General features: G+C 49.1%; 1 protein-coding gene across 1 annotated transcript in view; it reads left to right on the forward strand.

Annotated features, from left to right (window-relative positions):
• Window positions 1-19,013, forward strand: part of EVC2 (EvC ciliary complex subunit 2) — a 162,086-nt gene that overhangs the window by 110,258 nt on the left and 32,815 nt on the right. The window contains exons 14-16 of the mRNA XM_040238361.1: window positions 359-813; window positions 5,633-5,837; window positions 11,000-11,122. Of these exons, the coding sequence (XP_040094295.1) occupies window positions 359-813; window positions 5,633-5,837; window positions 11,000-11,122 (783 nt within the window). The remainder of the gene's footprint in view (window positions 1-358; window positions 814-5,632; window positions 5,838-10,999; window positions 11,123-19,013) is intronic.

The raw sequence follows: 19,013 nt of genomic DNA on the forward strand, positions 1-19,013 counted from the left end.
TGGGCTTCCTGTGCTGCACAGCAGGTTCCTGCTGGCTATCTGTTTTACACATGGTGGTATATATATGTCAGTGCTACACTCTCAACTTAGTTGGTTTTAGAAGAGCAAAGCATTCATTCAAAGTAACCGTTCGGTAGTTCTTTTCTCCTCTGCTGCTGTCATACTTCAGCTCTCTCCATCGGTCTTTAAGAACATCAGTTCCTTTTTTTAAAAGAATAATTTGCCAAATGTGTGATAGTTGGGGAAAGGGCTGTTGATGTTCTGTGCCTCCTGCAACTATATCCCAAAGTGGTTTCTTGAGGGCTGTACCAGCCAAGCCCTGCCCCCTGCTAATTGTCCTCTCTGGAATTGCTGGCAGCACAAGGAACAGCGGAGGGAGCAGCTGTCCATCGCTGAAGCCTCTGGGGCCGCTGAGGATGCCGGCCAGTACCTGGGCCAGTGGCGGGTCCTGATGGCCGAGCACAGTGCGGCCCTGGAGGAGCTGCAGGAGCGCCTGGACCAGGCTGCCCTGGACGAGCTCAGGGCCTTGACCCTCTCGCTGTCCGAGAAAGCCACGGAGGAGCTGCGGCGCCTGCAGAACTCGGGGATGACCCAGGAGCTGCTCAAGCGTGGGGTGCCTTGGCTCTTCCTGCAGCAGATCCTGGAGGAGCACGGCAGGGACCTGGCGGCCCGGGCCGAGCGGCTGGAGGGCGAGGAGAGGGACCGGGGCCAGGAGGGTGTCCAGAGCGTGAGACAGAGACTGAAGGACGATGCGCTGGAGGCCTCCACGGAGGAGCAGGCGGGGCTGAGACACTGGGAGCACTTGATCTTCACGTGAGTCTTAATCCCTGTGTGTTGCCCTCTCCTCCTCTGTTCCTGTTGGTGGGGGGGGGGATTCCATCTGCTGGTTATGGTCATAGCCAGACACGTGACACCTGATCCTGAGACTGAGATTTGATGTGGCCCAAAGGGAGGCTTCAGAGAAGGCAATGGCACCCCACTCCAGTACTCTTGCCTGGAAAATCCCATGGACGGATGAGCCTGGAAGGCTGCAGTCCATGGGGTCGCTAAGGTCGGACACGACTGAGTGACTTCACTTTCGATTTTCACTTTCCTGAAAGGGAGAAGGAAATGGCAACCCACTCCAGTGTTCTTGCCTGGAGAATCCCAGGGACGGGGGATCCTGGTGGGCTGCCATCTATGGGGTCGCACAGAGTCGGACACGACTGAAGTGACTTAGCAGTAGCAAAGGGAGGCTTTGGCCATCTGACTCATTTGAAAAGACCCTGATGCTGGGAAAGATTGAAGACGAGAGGAGAAGGGGATGACAGAGGATGAGATGGTTGGATGGCATCACTAACTCAATGGATATGAGTTTGAGTAAACTCCAGGAGTTGGTGATGGACAGGGAGGCCTGGCGTGCTGTAGTCCATGGGGGTCGCAAAGAGTCGGACGTGACTGAGTGACTGAACTGAACTAAAATAAAGAGGGGCTTTGGTTGTGTGCTAGATACCAGCAAAGCTTTGGCAGCTGTTTGGGGCTGGTACATCAGACTGGAAACTGGAGGAGCCTCAAATACCACCCACATGGGGCAACAGAAAGGCATGAAATGTGGGCAGTGTAGACCAAAAATCTGGGTTTAAATCCCAGCACCACCACCAGCTGTCTGAGTGTAGACAAGTCACTTAACCTCCCTGAGCCTCATCTTTCTTGTCTGTGGAGTGGGATGACAATGCTCTGTCATTTATGGTGCTTTGAGTAGCACATGATACTATTCAGTTGTTAGAAAGTGAAGAAAGCATTTTATAAGAAGTCAGGAGGTGAATTTTCTAGTTCTGATTCCATGACTCAGTGACACTATCAAGGATTCAGCCCTCAGCATCTTTCTGCTCTGCTGTACTCAATGTGCTGCCTTGGTCCTTGGGCTCATCTCTTCATGGTTTCATGATGGCTGCTGCAGCTCCAGGTGTCACACACATCATCTCTTTCTAACATCTGCAGCATTGATCTTCCCTATCCTATTGGGCAGGACTACATCATAAGTCCATGCCAAACTGTTCACCTGCTAGGAGGCTGAAAAGGCCATGATTGTCTTAGACCAGAGGGCTAAGACTTTTTATTTAGGCTTTGAGGGCTACATGTTTTCTGTAGCAGCTATTCAACTCTGGCTGCAGCGTGAAAGCAGCTACAGACAATCTGTAAATGAACATGACTGTGTTCCAATAGAACTTTATTGACAAAAACAAACAGTGGGCCAGATTTGGTCCATAAGCCACAGATTGCCAATTCATGCCTTAGACCACTCAGTATTCCCTCCCTCGGGCTCCTAGGAGTGTTTATATCTCCAACATTGTTGGAGGGTAACCCCTGTAAACAAAAGCTGAGCTGACAAGGGACAAGGAAGTGACTCTAGATTAGACTGTTAGATCACCATCTAGCAAAATGCCAACTCCCAGCATTGATGAGGGGTTGTGTGAGCAAGTATGTCAATCTTTTAACACAACCTTTGATCAGAAATAAGTGGATGGTAAGAGGTACCTGCTATCATCACCGCTATCATTCCTGTGCAGGAAGAACTCAGATTATCAGGAGGAGAACAGACACACAGGTAGATGATTGTGATGAGCAAAGCAGGAGCAATTAACCAGGTGATTGTGTGGAGGATCAGGATCTTTCCCAGGATAGGAAGGAGGTACATTTTGGGTGGTAGACTCTGAGCTGGTACTGGGAGCCAGAGATGAGGGGACCCTACCCACTGGTGCTGTGCTGAGAGGAGGCAGGACTGGGTGGTGAGCAGCTTGGTGGGTCCTTTATCTGGGTGTGAAATGGGAAGACCAGTCTCACTGCACAGAGAAACAAAATCAAAAGCCCCACCAACAGCAGCACAGTGGAGAGAAACAATAGCCCTCACCTCCCTAGTCTATTTATTTAGAGTGATAGAAACTGTTTACATATAACGGCATAGTTGTGGGCATTTGGCTATAACTTAGTGCTACTTCCTTAAACCAATGGACCCACCAATCAATATTCCATCAAGTTGCTTTCTCTTTGAACAAAGCAATCCAGAAAACCCTATTCAAGCGAATAAACAAAACCAAAGCCCTTTGACCATTCTTTCCTCAGTGTGACCATTCTGCAGTTTAACTTGGATCTTAGCCGCAATTTCAATTCTGAATCTACAGCTCTTTTGATTAGAAATGGTTATATTAACATAGGACATCCCAGGTGGCTCAGTGGTAAAGAATCCACTCGGCAATGCAGGAGACACAGGATACGTGGGTTCAATCCCTGGATCAGGAAGATCCCCTGGAGGAGGAAATGGCAACCTACTCCAGTATTCTTGCCTGGAGAATTCCATGAACAGAGAAGCCTGGTGGGCTAGAGTCAATGGGGATCACAAAGAGTTGGACACAACTTAGCAATTGAGTATTTACACACTTATTGACATAGGATCATAGAGGGGGTATTGGGGGTCAGGGAGGCGGGTAGGGGAAGGAGTACCTCCCAGTATATCTGCTCAGTCTGTCTGTCCACCCCCTCTCTTGAACCCCATGCTGCTTGCTTGACATCTGTGGTCTTCTCCATCTGCATCAAAGCCTGGGCTCTCCTTGAACCCTTTCAGGGACACCAGATAGCAGAGCGTCATTCTGCAACACCCTTCCTTCCTTGGTGGCAGTGACATCCATGGAGCAGGGTCCTCCCGGACTCTGTGATGCAGTGTCTCCTCCTTAAGTGCTCTCCCTGGGGACTGACCCTGCACCCAGCGAGGAGAGGTCCCAGGTGTTGTGGAGAGGGAGGTTATCTTGGTGTGGATGAAGTGACCTCTCCCTTCTTTCTCATCTCTCTTTTTTTTATGTTTCTGTCCTTATTTAGCTTACAGTCTTTGTTAGTTTTTGTTGACTTGAACAAACAAGATGCTCTCTTCTCCAAGCCCATACAAATCAGACCCTTAAATGCCACTTCTTATTTGTACAAGCTGTTCTCAGCAGTAATTATTCAGCTCAATCTGCATTTGACCAAAGTCTCTTTGCTCCATCCAACCTGTTTGGGCTGGCTCTTTAAAGTCTGTGGATTGGACTTGACATTCCCATTATCAGATGGTCACCTTCTTCGCCTTCATTTGGTTCCATTTTGCAGGGAATATTACTAAAGCGGCCGCTGATAAAACAGGAAAAGAGAAATCTTACTTTTCTATCAGAAAACCTCTATGATTTTCCCTAGGGTTAAAGAGGGTTAACTAACAGTATATACAATGTGGGTCTGCTTATATACTTTGCTTATTTAAGACTCTAAAAGGTTTCAGCCTTTATTTCTGAGGCATTAAGTAGAAATGACTTTGCACAATAGTTTGGAAACATGTTTTTATGTTTCCTGATTTCAAGCGGGATGGAGTTGCTGTAAACCTGGTCTGAGGAAGTGAGAATTAATCAAGATGCATATTTTACCAGGGAAAGCATGTCTTTAAGACCTTGTTTCTAAACTCCTGCCTGGACGTTAAACTCCTGCAGGGCAAAGACAGTCTCCCATGTTTCTGTATATCTTGGTGCCTATCTAGTTGAGGATCAAGACCAGACCACCCAGCACATGTGTGCATGTTCAGTTGTGTCCGACACTTTGTATCCTCACAGACTGTAGCCCACCAGGCTCCTCTGCCCATGGAATTCTCCAGACAAGAATAACTGGAGTGGGTTGCCATTTCTTTCTCCAGGGAATCTTCCCAACCCAGAGATCAAACACTCATCTCTTGCATCTCCTGCATTGGCAAGCACACTCTTTACTGCTAGGCACCACCTGGGAAGTCCCTAGACCACCCAGGGAAGAATAAAGACTCAGATTCATTTCAGAATTACTTTCACCTTAGAGGCCACATAAGCAGCAAATATGTGGGGCAAGGATTTCCATGAAGGAAGGTACAAAGGAGAAGCTGTGGTTTCCTTATGTGCTTCAGAAAAATTAGTGGGCCCCATGGAACCCTGTGGGCTTGAGGTCTTCAGACTGCTTCTGGCTGGGGGCCCACATCAGCTCTGATAGTCTTATTCTGTTCCCAGGAGAGAACTTTCTAGCTGAGCCGAAATTGCACACCCCTCCATGGAAATTTGGGCCTGATAGACCCAGCCCTGGCCTCCCACAGCAATGTCCTGCAGGTATTTCAAAGTTTTAAAGCATCCGCAAAGTGTATTTTCTGCAGCCAGTGCTGATCAGACATTGCCAGAATAATCAAACAGATGATATAGTTCCATGTCCAGTGCAATATGGTGGCTCAGTGGTAAAGAATCCGTCTGCCAATGCAGGAAACATGGGGTCAATCCCTGGGTGGGGAAGATCCCCTGAAGAAAGAAATGACAACTCACTCCAGTATTCTTGATTGGAGAATCCCTTGGACAGAGGAGCCTGGAGGGCTACAGTCCATGGGGGTCACAGAGAGATACATCTGAGCGACTGAGTATGCACACACACACACACCAACATGACACACATTAGGTGCCGAAAAAACCCTTGTGGAATGAATGCCTGATCCAGGAGATGGCGGGTGTTTCCGAACATGGATTTGACTAATGGAATTTGAGCTTTGAATTTCCACTTCCCCATCCCCAGCACAACCTGCCCTGTCTTCTTTTTTTGCAAGAACAGACCACTCTTCTTGCTTTTCCAGGAAGCTCTGCTCTTCTGCCTTCTCCCTGTCCGAAGAGGAGCTGCTTGGGATGAGGCAGGAAGTTCACGGCTGCTTTGCTCAGATGGACAGGAGCTTGGCCCTCCCCAAAATCCGGGCCCGAGTCCTGCTGCAACGATTCCAGACGGCTTGGCGAGAAGCAGAATTCCTGAAACTGGACCAGGCCGTGGCCGCCCCTGAGCTGCAGGTAGGATGGGTGTCTCGGGGCCTCGTGCTGGCAGAGGCAGGGCCTCCTCCAGCTGCTGAGGCTGTAGAATCCAGCTCCACTGCCACCCTCAGCCCTCGCCATGCCAGCATCGGGTATTCCCGGAACCGCCTTAAGTTCTGTAGTGGACACCCTGGTACCTGGCTTAGCACTGTCCACCAGCAGTTATGAGTCTCCAGCATTCATGGTTCACAGGTCCACCCCTCTCCTGGGTGTTGATTGCCCTTGGTGGTGGGAGCCACCCGGCCTGAGAGGTGACTCTCCCTCCTGCCCCCTCCTTTAGCTACAGCCAGTGACCCACGCAAGAGGCTTGTGTAAGTGGCATGAGAAAGATGCTCACTGCAGCTCAGGTGGAAAAGGGCATCTCTGATCCCAAGGCTTGGAGGGTGATTGACAGATTCCTGTGTGGGATAAGTCATTTCAGGCGTCTGACTCTTTATGACCCCATGGACTGTAGCCCGCCAGGCTCCTCTGTCCACGGGATTCTCCAGGCAAGAATACTGGAGTGGGCTGCCATGCCCTCCTCCAGGGGTCTTCCTGACCCAGGGATCGAACCTGAGTCTTCTGCATGGGCAGGTGTGGTCTTTACCACTCGTGCCACCGGGAAAGCCCTGACATGCCTACAGTGAGCACCTGTTATGTGCCACGGAGAGGCAGCTCTTGGGTGCTGGGTTTACTCCGGAGCTCCCCGTGGGCCAGTCAAGGCCAGAGCCCCCCACCTTACCTAGCCCTTTCCTCCTCCAGTCCTTGTTCCCACACCTCCTGTGGCTTGCTCTGAACTCCTCTCTCAGGAAACAGCATTCACCCCAGTCCCTGCTGTCTCTGACTTTGCCTTTGGGGAACCTGGCCTCTACAAGGCCTTTGAACTTGCTGTTTCCTCTGCCAGGAACATCACAGGGCCAATTCTTTGCTGTTTCTTCACATCTCAGTTCAGATGTCATCTACACAGAGGTCCTCCCTGAGCACTATCCAAAGTCATCACCTCCCCAAGCATCCTTCAGAATGCTGTGTTCTTGCTTCTTCGTAGAATTGATCGCTATTTGGAATGTCCTGGTTACTCAATGTACTCATGGTCTGTGCACCACCACCCCCACCAACAAGCTCCCTGTGTGTAGTTCCCATTCACCACTCCATCCCAGCATCTAGAATGTGCCTGGCGCATAGTAGGTGTGCAGTGAGTGTTATTGACTGAACCAGCCGACCACCAGATGTGGGCAGAGTGTGGGGGGCTTCCCTTGAGGTGATATCACATTAAGGTTGAAAGCATTTCGCATCACTTACACTTCTGTTAACTCAGCTGTTAAGAGGGAAAGTGAATTAATTGACTGAGGTAGGACAGAGTGGAAGGACTGGTCTTGGAGCTGGTGCTTTCTGACTTTAAACCCTGTGCTTCTCCTTGAGGAGAAAAAATAAAATGCAGCCACATCCTTTCTGAATAAAATCAGTGAACAGAACCAACTTGGAAGATTTTACATCATTTCACGTTAGAAAACAAGGCTTCCCAGGTGGCGCTAGTGGTAAGGAATCCGCCTGCTGAGGCAGCAGACAGAAACAACTCAGGTTCAGTCCCTGGGTCGGGAAGATCCCCTGGAGAAGGAAATGGCAACCCACTCCAGTATTCTTGCCTACAAAATTCCACAGACAGAGGGGCCTGGTGGGCTACAGTCCACGGGGTCGCAAAGAGTTGGACATGGCGACTTAGTATGCACATTAAAAAAAAAAAAATAGTGGGTTGAGAATTCCCTGGCAGTCCAGTGGTTAGAACTCGATGCTTCCACTGCAGGGGCCCTGGGTTCCATTCCTGGTTGGGGAACTAAGATCCCAGAGGCTCTGCAGCACAGCCTAAGTAAATAAATACATGAAAATAGTTTTTCAAAAACATTATGATTTTTTTTTTGAAGTGGTTTTTTTTTTTTCTATTTCTCTTATTAGAATGTTGCAAGATATATAAAATGGTGATACTTACAGAGTTAGGGACAGGTTATACCCAAAAATGTGTAAAAGGTTTTGGAACAGTGAATAAAAACAAGTTTCCACGTAACTGAACTGAAGTGTGTTTCCCCTGCTTTTGAGCTGGACCAAGGGCCGATCCCAGCAGGAATTTAGTGTCTGACTGTAAGCTGTTCAAAGTGCTGGATTTTGAAGTTGAATTGGCCTTGTGTCCCAGAGGGGCAGAGCATCTGCCCTAGGCCTAAGGTTGCTCCCTGGAAACGTTATAGAGATGCAGAGGTGGAGGTGAGGGACGGAGCCTGCTGTTGGCTGAGCCTGGCTGTCTTCACCAGCAGCACCTCGAGAAGAGCATCACGGCAGGCAGACCTTGGGGGGCACCCCCAGGAGCCACTCCATTGCCAGGCCCTCCTCCCATGCCGGCCTGAGGGTGTGGGCGAGTTACCTGCAGGCAAGCGAGCTGGGAGCTCGCACCAGAAGTTTTTTTTATTCTTATTTTATCTTATTTATTATAGCCTTCTTTTTTTAATGCATAATTTTTTTCATCTATAAAATGAGTATAATGAAGATTAATACTGTGGAAATTGTTCACTCGCGAAGTTGTGTCTGACTTTTTGTGACCCCATGCACTAGAGCACGCCAGGCTTCCCTGTCATTCACCATCTCCTGGAGTTTGCTCAATTTCATGTCCATCGAGTCGGTGATCCCATCCAGCCATCTCATCCTCTGTTGTCCCCTTCTCCTCTTGTCCTCAATCTTTCCCAGCATCAGGGTCTTTTCTAATGAGTCAGTTCTTCGCATCAGGTGGCCAAAGTATTGGAGCTTCAGCTTCAGCATCAGTCCTTCCAGTGAATATTCAGGGTTAATTTCCTCTGGGATGGACTGCTTTGATCTCCTTGCAGTCCAAGGGACTCTCAAGAGTCTCCTTTAGCATCACAATTCGAAAGCATCAATTCTTTGGTTTTCAGCCTTCGGCATTAGATAGACTGATATGTAGAAGAGAATTAATCGTACTCCATACATCCCCATTCCCTTGGGCCTCCCCATTCGGTCTTTCTTCTGACCACCCGGTAGCCCTCCAGTTTCTTCCCTGTTGATCACCATTTGGATTCAGCGCCCTAAACAAGAGCAGAATCGTCTGGTTGACACATCAGCTGACCCCTCGCAGGGTTCTCTGACGACTGAGGCAAATGAGTGTCTGAAGCCCTAGTAAACTCTAACAGACTTGCAAGTCAGATTGCTCCCTCCTCTTCCTCCAAGCCTTTCCTTGGCACTTTCTGCCAGGATATAAGTTCTACTGTGGTCTCAAGGCTCCACCGAATCTGACCCTTGATGAACCATGTGCTGGTAAACTGACTCTGGATGGGAGTTCATTGTTCCTGATTTGTAGCATTTTCCCATTTCCCTCATGTCAGTACCCCTTCCAAGGTCAACCAACTTGATATCACAGCACGTGGGCACTGAGAGAGGTGTACATGATCAGAGCCCCCGCCCCACTCTGGCTTCACCCCTCCCAGTGCCAATCCTCGCTCTAGGTTTCAGGATCTTACCCTTCAGGCCAGCTCTGTTCCTCAGAGGCCCTGACTCACAATTTCCTTTTTTTGTGTGGTCTTACTTCCTTTAGAACAGGAGATAAAAACTGTAGTTCACTCATGGAGTCAGTGAGCCCAGCCTGAGTACTTAAAGACACTGGGCTCAGGGGTCCTGTGATGTGGCTGAGGCCACTGATTCTGTTCTCCTGGCCTCTGTCCAATGGGGCGTCTGAACTCAGTGAATTCTCCTTTCGGTGCTGGCCTCCTCTGAGTGGGCTAAGGCAAGCCCCGAGGACATGCTGGTCCCCTCTAGTATTATCACCGTGGTCATGAGAGCCAGGGCAGAGTGGACAGGCCTGAGTCCAGGTCGAGAGCAGGCTCTGGGGGCTCATGGCAATGAAAGAGAGGAGCAAGGCTAGGCATGTGAGCCACGGAGTGCAAAGCACCCGCCCTCGTGGGGGTGCCGCTGACCACATGTTGCTCGGAGCCTCTGAGGTGGGGTGTGCTGCGTTGCCGTGGCTGTGCTGCACTGGGCTGCGTTTTGCTGTGTTGTCATGCCCTGTGGTCACATTCTCATGTTATGTGCCTTCTGTTGTCACAGCACGCTGCTGTGTCACAGACACGGCCCGTTGGTGTGTTATGCTGCATTGTGTTAGGCTGTGCTGCATTGTGTGACATTGCTGTGTTTCATATGTTATATTATGTTGTTGTGTTTATGTGGTTTAAGGGCGTCCCCGGTGGCTCAGTAAAGAATCCACCTGCACTGCAGGAGACCTGGGTTTGATCCCTGGGCTGGGAAGATGCCCTGGAGAAGGGAATGGCTACCCACTGCAGTATCCTTGCCTGGAGAAGCCCATGGACAGAGGAGCCACGGGGTCACAAAGAGTCGGACATGACTAAGCGACTAACACTTGTGTTACATTGTGTTTTGTTTTGGCAGTAATCTTGTGAGGTAGGCGCTATCATCTCCATTTTATAGGTATGGAAACGGAGGCTCAGAGATTTTAGCATCTGCTACACTCATTCATTCATTCCTTGAATATCAGTTTACTGAGCAACCACGACCTCTTCCTTAACCCCTCTCACCTTTGCTGAGGGCTTCAGATCTTTGGGGTCTGTTCCCAGATTTTCACCCTCCTGACACCTTGTCCTGCCAGGCTCAGCTGCCGTGTCACTTCCTCACATTTGTGAGCAGCTAGTATGTGTGTGCAGGGTGTGCAGATTGCTGTTCTAGGAGAATGGTCTATGTCAACATCCCCCTGGCCCCCAAGCATAGTGCTTCCTTGAATGGATGCATGCAGATGTCCTCAGCAGCCATACACCTCTGCAGACATGTCCCCATCCCCAGCCAGCACGCTCATTCCATCGCCTTGTCTTCATGGCGCTCTCTGACCCTCTGAGAGTGTCTCTGTCCATCTGCAAAGCTCTGGTGCTGCCCACAAGCAACCTTCTCCTCCCCTTGGTGGGATGAGCCCCCAGAGTACAGCAAGAGCAAAGGCCAGTGACCGGAGCTCCTTCCAAGAAAGGCTTCATCTCTCCACCCTCTCCAGCTAAGCCAGCTGCGCGCTGCAGAGAGTGCAGAAGCCTCTCTGGGCTTGAAAAGATCGAGGGCTGCACCCACCTGCTGGCGATCACTTTCTCACCCATGTTTTCTCCCCACTCCAGCCACAGTCCAAGGCCAGAAAGCCACGCTCCAAGAGCAGAAGCAAGACAGATCTTTTGAAGAAGTGCATTGAAGATAAAATTCAGCTGTTCAAGGAACAGGCTCCCGAAGACCTGGTTGAAAAGGTCAGTGTTTCCCCTGCCACTCATCACAGGGCTGGCCACCGCCCGGTTTGAGGGCACACAGAGCCCTCGGGGGCTGTGAGTGTCCGCCTCCATCCTGCACCCAGCTTTCACGCCGTGCTCCTGCACGTGGGCACCATGCCTTTCCTCCTGCTCCTTCTGCCTGGAACGCTTTTCCTCCACTTCTCCACCCAGAGGTCTCAGGTGTGTCCTTTGGGCTTCCCCCTGGCTCGGTGCTGAGGGGTTCACTTGTGCTGTTTCCCTCTGTCTCCCCTTATATCTTGCCTGCAGCCTGACCTCCCTCTCCGGCCCCCTTTCTTCATCTCCCCAGCGAGGCTTTGGTTTGTCTGTACACCATGTACGACCACATGCTGCTTACCTGTCCTTCCCTCTTCCTGGATTTACCTTTCTGCCTTTCTTTACCTTCAACTTTGTCCTCAGCTGTCCTCAGGTGCCCCTTCTTCCAGGAAGCCTTCCTGGAACACCCACTTTCCCTCTCACCCCTCCCCACCCCCGCCGCCCCAACCAGCTCCCTTTCCTGTCCTAGCATGCCTCACGCTGTGCCTTCATCCACTGGGATGCTGAAGGGACCATGATCCCTTGGGTGGTCCCCGCTCTCAGAGATGCACATTCTAGACAGAAAGCCCTTAAAATGCAAGACGGTGGTCAGCGTGGTTAAAGAAATGAGTAAGATGCTGTGATAGTGACGGGGCAGGGGGAGGGTGAGAGGGAAGTGGAATCAGCAGTGGGTCGGAGGGTCAGGTCAGGTGTCTCTGAGGAGGTGACATTTAGGAGTCGACACTACGTGGTCACTGCTGGGGTGCCTGCCACTTCCCCCAGTAAGGGCAGGCCCTGGAGGAGTGTGTCAGTGAGTGGATGCATGGACCATACTCTAGAGCTGCTGTTTTTGTTCCTGCCTCCTTCCCACAGGTCCTTTGCCTAAGTTTTAAAAGTATTATTATTTTTTAATTATTAAAATTTTAGCATTATTTAATTTATTATTAAATGAAATAAAATTTAATTATTATTAAATGAAATAAAATTTAGTTATTATTTAAAACTATTATTATTTTTAAACTGTGTCTCTCAGAACACAGATGCAGCATCTGGCAGAGCCATAGCACGTGCTCTGGGCAAGGTCAGGCCCCTTCCCAGTGTGCCAGGTTGCTGATATCCTATGAGACCGAGCGGTAGCAGCCTTATTCCCACTCGTGTGCTACGTGCAGCTGAGACGTGAGACAAAGACTAAGGCAGGTACAGGTGGAAGTACCATCTGTCTTACTGTTCAAGGCTAATTCAGAAGCTAGAAATGATATGAGAGCCAAATGGGCTTGCTGAACACCCCAGAATTAAAGAGACCAATCTGAGGCATCCCTGGGGTGTCCTGGGGGCAGGCTTCCTGGAGGAGCAGGAATGGGGCTCCAGAGCAGAGCTGAGCCAGTCCTGCCCAGTGGATTCCCAGTTCACCCAGGAGGGGAACAGGAAAGGGGTGGAGTGGGCAGGGGCTACATGGAGGAACTAGTAATATGGCAGGCATGGCAAGACATCTCCCAGTGCACACTGGTTTGGGACCCACTGTCAGACCTAAGGGGGCTTCCCTGGTGGCTCAGTGGTAAGAGAATCTGCCTGCAGTGCAGCAGCCACAGGAGACTCAGGTTCGATTCCTGGGTCGGGAAGATCCCCTGGAGGAGAGCATGGCAACCCACTCCATATTCTTGCCTGGAGAATCCCATGGACAGAGGAGCCTGGCCTGTTACAGTCCATAGAGTCCCAAAGAGTCAGACATGACTGAAGTGACTTAGCGTGCATGCCTGCACGTCAAACATAGGGTGGATATTGTCAGAGAAGAATAAGTTAGGGTTTGGTTTGGTGGGAGTAATGGGTGGTCTGAGGCATAGCCAAGGACACAGTGCAGGTTTGGAGGGGCCCAGAGAGCCTGTAGCCCCATACAAAGGCTGGTTTGCTGGAGTCTGGGGTCTACCAAGGGGGTGTGGGAGCAGATTTGTGGTGGAAGGATCTCAAGTGTTGGCTAGGAAGACAGGCTGCGTCTCATCAGCACCGAAGAAGGAGGAGAGAGACAGTGAAGGACGGGGTTAGAAGTTCCCCAGGTTTCCTGAGCCAGACACAGCAGCCCACCTTCCCTGAGTTCCCCTGACCCCACGTACATCCACCATTCTAACCTGTTTCTCATTCATTCCATAGGCTTTACCCCTCCTGACTTCCCTAAGAAATAGGAATGATCCATATGCCTATTTTACAGATGTGGAAACTGAGTCTCCAACTGAGTTCACCTGTAAATCTATAACCAGGGGGTGGTGGGCCCAACATTTCAAAGCTCTATCTCATCTTCGTCTTCAGGACCGACAGGAAATGTTCTCACGGGACACAGTTATTTCCTGCAGTTGTGCAGTGTTGGATGAGCACGCTTTGGCTCCCACATCTGTTAAATACAGCGAGCGACAGCAATAGCCCACCAGTTTGTGAGGACCCGTGGGCTGGATGGTGCTTTTTACCTTTGGAGTGGGCTCCGTGCCCCTTTCTCCCAATGACGGAGCAGCTCATAGACCCCCCAATCCCAGGCTCACAGAGAAAGGCAGCCAAGAGTCACTTGTCAGCTGTGACCTTTTCACGACAGGCCATCTTCACAAATGGCTGTTTCACTGCGGCAAGTGCCAGTAAAATAGGCACTCCCCAGTCCGCGGCTTTGATGTTCCTCCCGAAATTGATCGGCCACATCTCAGCATCCAAGCGGCCATTGTTCAGATTTTTTATCGCAGGGTAATTGCAGAGAAATGACAGCGCTTGGGTGGGGGGTGGGGGGTGTGGTATGCCAACAGCTGAGAGTTGTTTGATCTTGTTTCAGCACTGGGAAGCCCCTCTAAGCTTGTGCAGCTGTCTAGATGGAGCAAGGGGGTTGTGGACCACTGCCGCAAGACCCATGGTTAAGCCCCGGCCTAGCTGGCACCCGGGTGTCCCCAGGGGGACCACGGCTTCACGGCTGGGGCTGCAGAGCAGGCTGGGAGCACCTGGCGGGCACCCCCTTTCTTAAATAGAATCTGCACCTTATATCCACCACCACCCCCCCTCAGCCCCAGATCGCTATGTCCTGGTCGGGACTCTTCTGTCTGGAAAGGCTGAGGGAATTACCCAAGGTCACGCCATCAGGGAGGGGTTGAGCTGGGGCTCCCACAAGGCACGTCTGTCTCCCTCACCTGTGCCCTTCCTGTCACAGGGCTGGGCTTGTAGTGACCACAAGGAGGCTTCCATCTCCCAGAAGGACTTGTTGATCCTCCTCCTGAAATCCCCTCCCTTGCTTCCATCTTTTTTCTTTTCCTTGACCTCCTTGGCTTTCCTCTTTCCCTTGGCCTCTTCACCTCCTCCTGTAAGAAACATTTTGTGGCCTTTTCTCTGGGCTTGGCCCTGTTCTAGGATCCTGCTCTTGAGATGTTCAGTTTTAGATGAGCAGGCAATTTGTGCATGGACCATTTAGAAGTTTGCCTCTTTCTTTCCCATGAAAGCCCCCCGACTACCCTGAGCTCTGCCTTGAATGAGGGGAGTGTGACTCATTTGGAAAGAGCTGTGTGACTGATTCAGAGAGGAAAAGAGAGACCAGCAGAGGGATGAATGTTGGCTTCCTACCTGCCCACCTTTTCTGCCCAGTAGAGAGCTTATCAGAGTAAGGTGTTAACTCTGGTCAGAGGAGCTGTCCGGGGTGTCTGGAGTACACCCGTGACCCTCCACAGATACTTGGTCCTTCTGATGGGCTCATTACAAATGCACAGATGCAGACTTTCAACCTGGGAGATTCTGGTGCAGGGGGCGTGTATATTTTAGAATAAGTCAACCAAGTTCCAAAAGAAATCTCTGTTGAGGTTGAACTAAAATTAGAGGCTCATTCGAGAATTGTCTTCTTCTCCAAAAAGTTGGAATGTTTCTTATTTTATGTGGATCTTCTTTTAGGATCTTCAATAGATTTTACATGTGTTTCCATTATATACGGTGAACCTCCATCTCAATATGCTTGGGACAGTCCCAGACTCCCCTTCACCCCATGTCTGTTCCCATTAGCTTTCCCTTATACTTTAAGCTTAGGTGACAAATTCTAGGGTCACATATACCTAAGGTCTTGTGTATTCCTTATGGTGATTCCCAGATGTGTTACAGGTTTTGTTGCAATTGTGAATGATGACCTATTTTTAATTATGTTTGGGGCTTATTTGATGCTGTTGTGAAAAAGTCTTACCAGTTTTTAAAAGTCTTTCCAGACTTCCTTCTTCTGTCTCCAGAGCCAGACTGCTGAGTGCAAGTCCTGGCTCTGCCACTTTCTAGCTGTGTGACTTTGAACAAGTTGCTTAACCACTCTGTGTCCTCCCTAGTGTGCTCATCTTTCAAGTGTGATGGCAGACGCACCTACCTCTTGGGATGGTTGTGAGCATGTTTCTGTTGATTCTACTGATTTTTTGCCTAATAATTTTTGTGCTAAGTGGCTTCATTCATGTCCGACTCTTTACAATACTAGGTACTGTAGCCTGCCAGGCTCCTCTGTTCATGGGATTTCCCAGGCAAGAATATACTGGAGTGGGTTGTCATTCCCTTCTCTAGGAGATCCCAGGGATCGAACCAGTGTTTCTTACATATCCTGCACTGGCAGGCAGGTTCTTACCACTAGCACCACCTGAGAAACCCATAGTAATTCATACTGTATGCAGATAATCACAGTTTCGTAACCTCCCTTCTGATCCTTACACCTCAATTATTTTTCTTATCAGTTTGTGTCCTTGTCTGGTTATTCCATCAACTCTCTCATTGCCATTGGTTGATTTTTCTCTAGATTACGAATCATATTTTCATGCTTCTTTGCACGCATGGTAATTTTTTATTGGATGCTAAACATTGTAGATTCTACATGTTAGGTACTGGCTTTTGTATTTTCTTTATTACTGTTGGAGTTTTGACATGTACATATATTGGGATTCATTTTGTCCTTTCAAGACTTGCCTTATTAGGCTGGGTCCAGAGCTGGCTTTAGTCGAGGGCTAAGGTTATTCCCGCTGCTGAGGCAACACCCTTCTTAGAACTTGACCTGCTGCGTTGGGTGTTATGGGGTCTTTCATTCTGGGTACTGGGAACACAAACTCTTCCTAGCTCTGTGTGAGCTCCAGCAATGGTTCTGCCTCTTATTTCTGATGGTTCTTTCCCCAGCCTGGCATGGGGTTTGTTTTTCAAGCATGCACAGTACTCAGCCAGAGCTTTGAGGTCACTCCTGCAAATCTCTGGATCTCTTCCTCTGTCTGAGCAGCTTCCTCTTCCTTGGAACTCTGCTCCACAGATTCTAGACACAGTGGCCTCCCAAACTGTGCTTCTGTTTTCTGAAGCTACCGAGACTGCTGGTCTCCCCCTGCGTTTCCCACTACATCCTTTTGGGTCCTAGGAACTGCATTCAGGCTGGAACCTGGAGCAGCCGTGGGGCTCACCTTTGTCTGTTTCCTTTCCTCTCAAGAATCCCAGTCCTGTGCTTCCCATTGTTGAGTCTGAAAACTGTTTCATCATGTGGTTTGTCTAGTTTTTAAAAAAGATTTGTTTGATGTGGACCATTTTTAAAGTCCTTATTGAATTGGTTACAATATTGCTTCTGTTTTGTTTTGATTTTATGACTGTGAGGCATGTGGCATCTTAACTCCCCCACCAGGGATGGAACCCACACCCCCTGCATTGGAAGGCGAAGTCGTCACCACCCCGAGGGAAATTATCTTCTTGTGGGAACACAAATCTGGTTCATGAGTAGATTTGTTTCCCGTTCTTCTGCCATGGCCAGAGCCAGACTTTTTAACTTATCCTTTGGTGACTGATTTTTAGTTTTAACAGATCCTTCAAAAAAAAAAAAAAAGAAAAGAAAAGAAGCCTTATCCTTTTGTTATTGGTTTCTACTCTTAGTAGTATGTATTAGAGAACAAAGTGTATATGATAACACGTGTCTGGAATTTATTGAGGGTTACTTGTGGCTTTGTTTGTCCTCAGAAAGGCTGAAAATTTTCTGTTAGATTCGGAGAAAGGAGCACTAACCCTAACCCTAACCCTGAGGGGCCTGGAAGGCTGCACTGAGAAGCTTGGACCTTTTAGGGAAACATTGTCGGGATTTAGGCACTTCGTAGAGACTCCTTTGCAGGATATATTCATTAGTGCTTCTGGAAGTTGGTCTCTACTGGTTGGTCCTCCTCTCATGACCTCTGTTCTCATTGGCTCTCGGGTTGGGGGCCGTGTCTTAGACTTTCCACTTCTTTTCCTTCTGCTTCTAAGTGTGAGATGGAGGTAAAGTTGCAGTCCCAGCCCCAATCAAGAGCTGGGTTCATCTCTGGGGACACCAGACACCTTGGCAAGAATAAGGTTCCAAGGTGGGTTTGACTGATGGTCAGAGCTCTTCTCTGCAGGGGTCCATCATGTCAGTGCTGTTACCGTGTCCTGGAGGGCAATTAAGGGAAGCGGCTCGGAGGCACGTGCCCAACTGGTAAAGGGACATTTGATGCATCTACCTTGGGCTTCCCAGGTGGTGCTAGTGGTAAAGAACCCACCTGCCAATGCAGCTTAGACCTGAGAGACACAGGTTTGATCCCTTGATTGGGAAAATCCCTGGGAGAAGGACACAGCAACCCACTCTAGCATTCTTGCCTGGAGAATTCCATGGACAGAGGAGACTGGTGGGCTATAGTCCATGGGGTCACAAAGAGTTGGACAGGACTGAAGCAACTTAGCACACACACATGCACCTTGAACTTCAGGAGACTCTCAAGAGCTTGGGGCAGTTGGTCAGTCTGTAGGGCTGGAAGGCTGCCACTCATAGTGGCCTCTGGCCAAGGTTTTACCTGTGGAATGCCTTGACCAGGACAGAGAACGTGGCTTCTTTCTCCTGCTTTAATACCTGGGCCAGTCCATAGAGCAGAGTAGAAAGCATAGCACAAACTATGTGGCTCAGTTTTACTTTCCAGCCATTAGAAATAGATCTATCTATCTGTCTATTGATCTGTCTCTCTATGTTCATCTATCTATCTATGTCTATCTGTTATCTCTATGTCTATCTATCATCTATCATCTCTGCTTTTTTATCTTAACACTGGAATTTCAAGATTTTTCATATCAGTACATGACAGTTTCCTCGTTGCTTTTTTCTTCAGTATAGCATTTCATGATATGAATGAACCCTACATGACTTAACTGGTGCTCAGTTAAAAGACATTTAGGTTCTTCTCAATCTCTTGATATTTCAAATGATCTTGGAACCTCTGTGTGTATCCCACACCCCTCTATAGTAAATCGAGTAGAGCGACTCTTACTATTTCCATTGCACAGGTAAGAATACTGAAACTCAGAAAGGTGGAGAGGCCTGTCCAAGATCACATAGCTGTGGAGTGGTGGAATAAAGCCTAAAGCACAGGTCTCTTGATGCTCATTTCTTTGTTCTATTAGCCAATTTTTATTTGATAGATCTAGAAATGAAGACTATTTCAGTTCATCTTTTGTGTGTTCTGTTGCTGGTTTTGCACTGAGTATATCTGTCTAGTCAAAGCTATGGTTTTTCCAGTGGTCATGTATGGATGTGAGAGTTGGACTATAAAGAAAGCTGAGCACCGAGGACTTGATGCTTTTGAACTGTGGTGTTGGAGGATTCTTGAGAGTCCCTTAGACTGCAAGGAGATCAAGCCAGTCAATCCTAAAGGAAATCAATCCGGACTATTTGTTGGAAGGGCTGATGCTGAAACTAAAGCTCCATTACTTTGGCCACCTGATGTGAAGCAATGACTCATTGGAAAAGACCCTGATCCTGGGAAAGACTGAAGACAGGAGGAGAAGGGGATGACAGAGGATGAGATGCTTGGATGGCATCACCGATTTGATGGAC

Source organism: Oryx dammah, unplaced genomic scaffold (genome assembly GCF_014754425.2).
Source record: "Oryx dammah isolate SB20612 unplaced genomic scaffold, SCBI_Odam_1.1 HiC_scaffold_3, whole genome shotgun sequence".
Lineage (NCBI taxonomy): Eukaryota > Metazoa > Chordata > Mammalia > Artiodactyla > Bovidae > Oryx > Oryx dammah.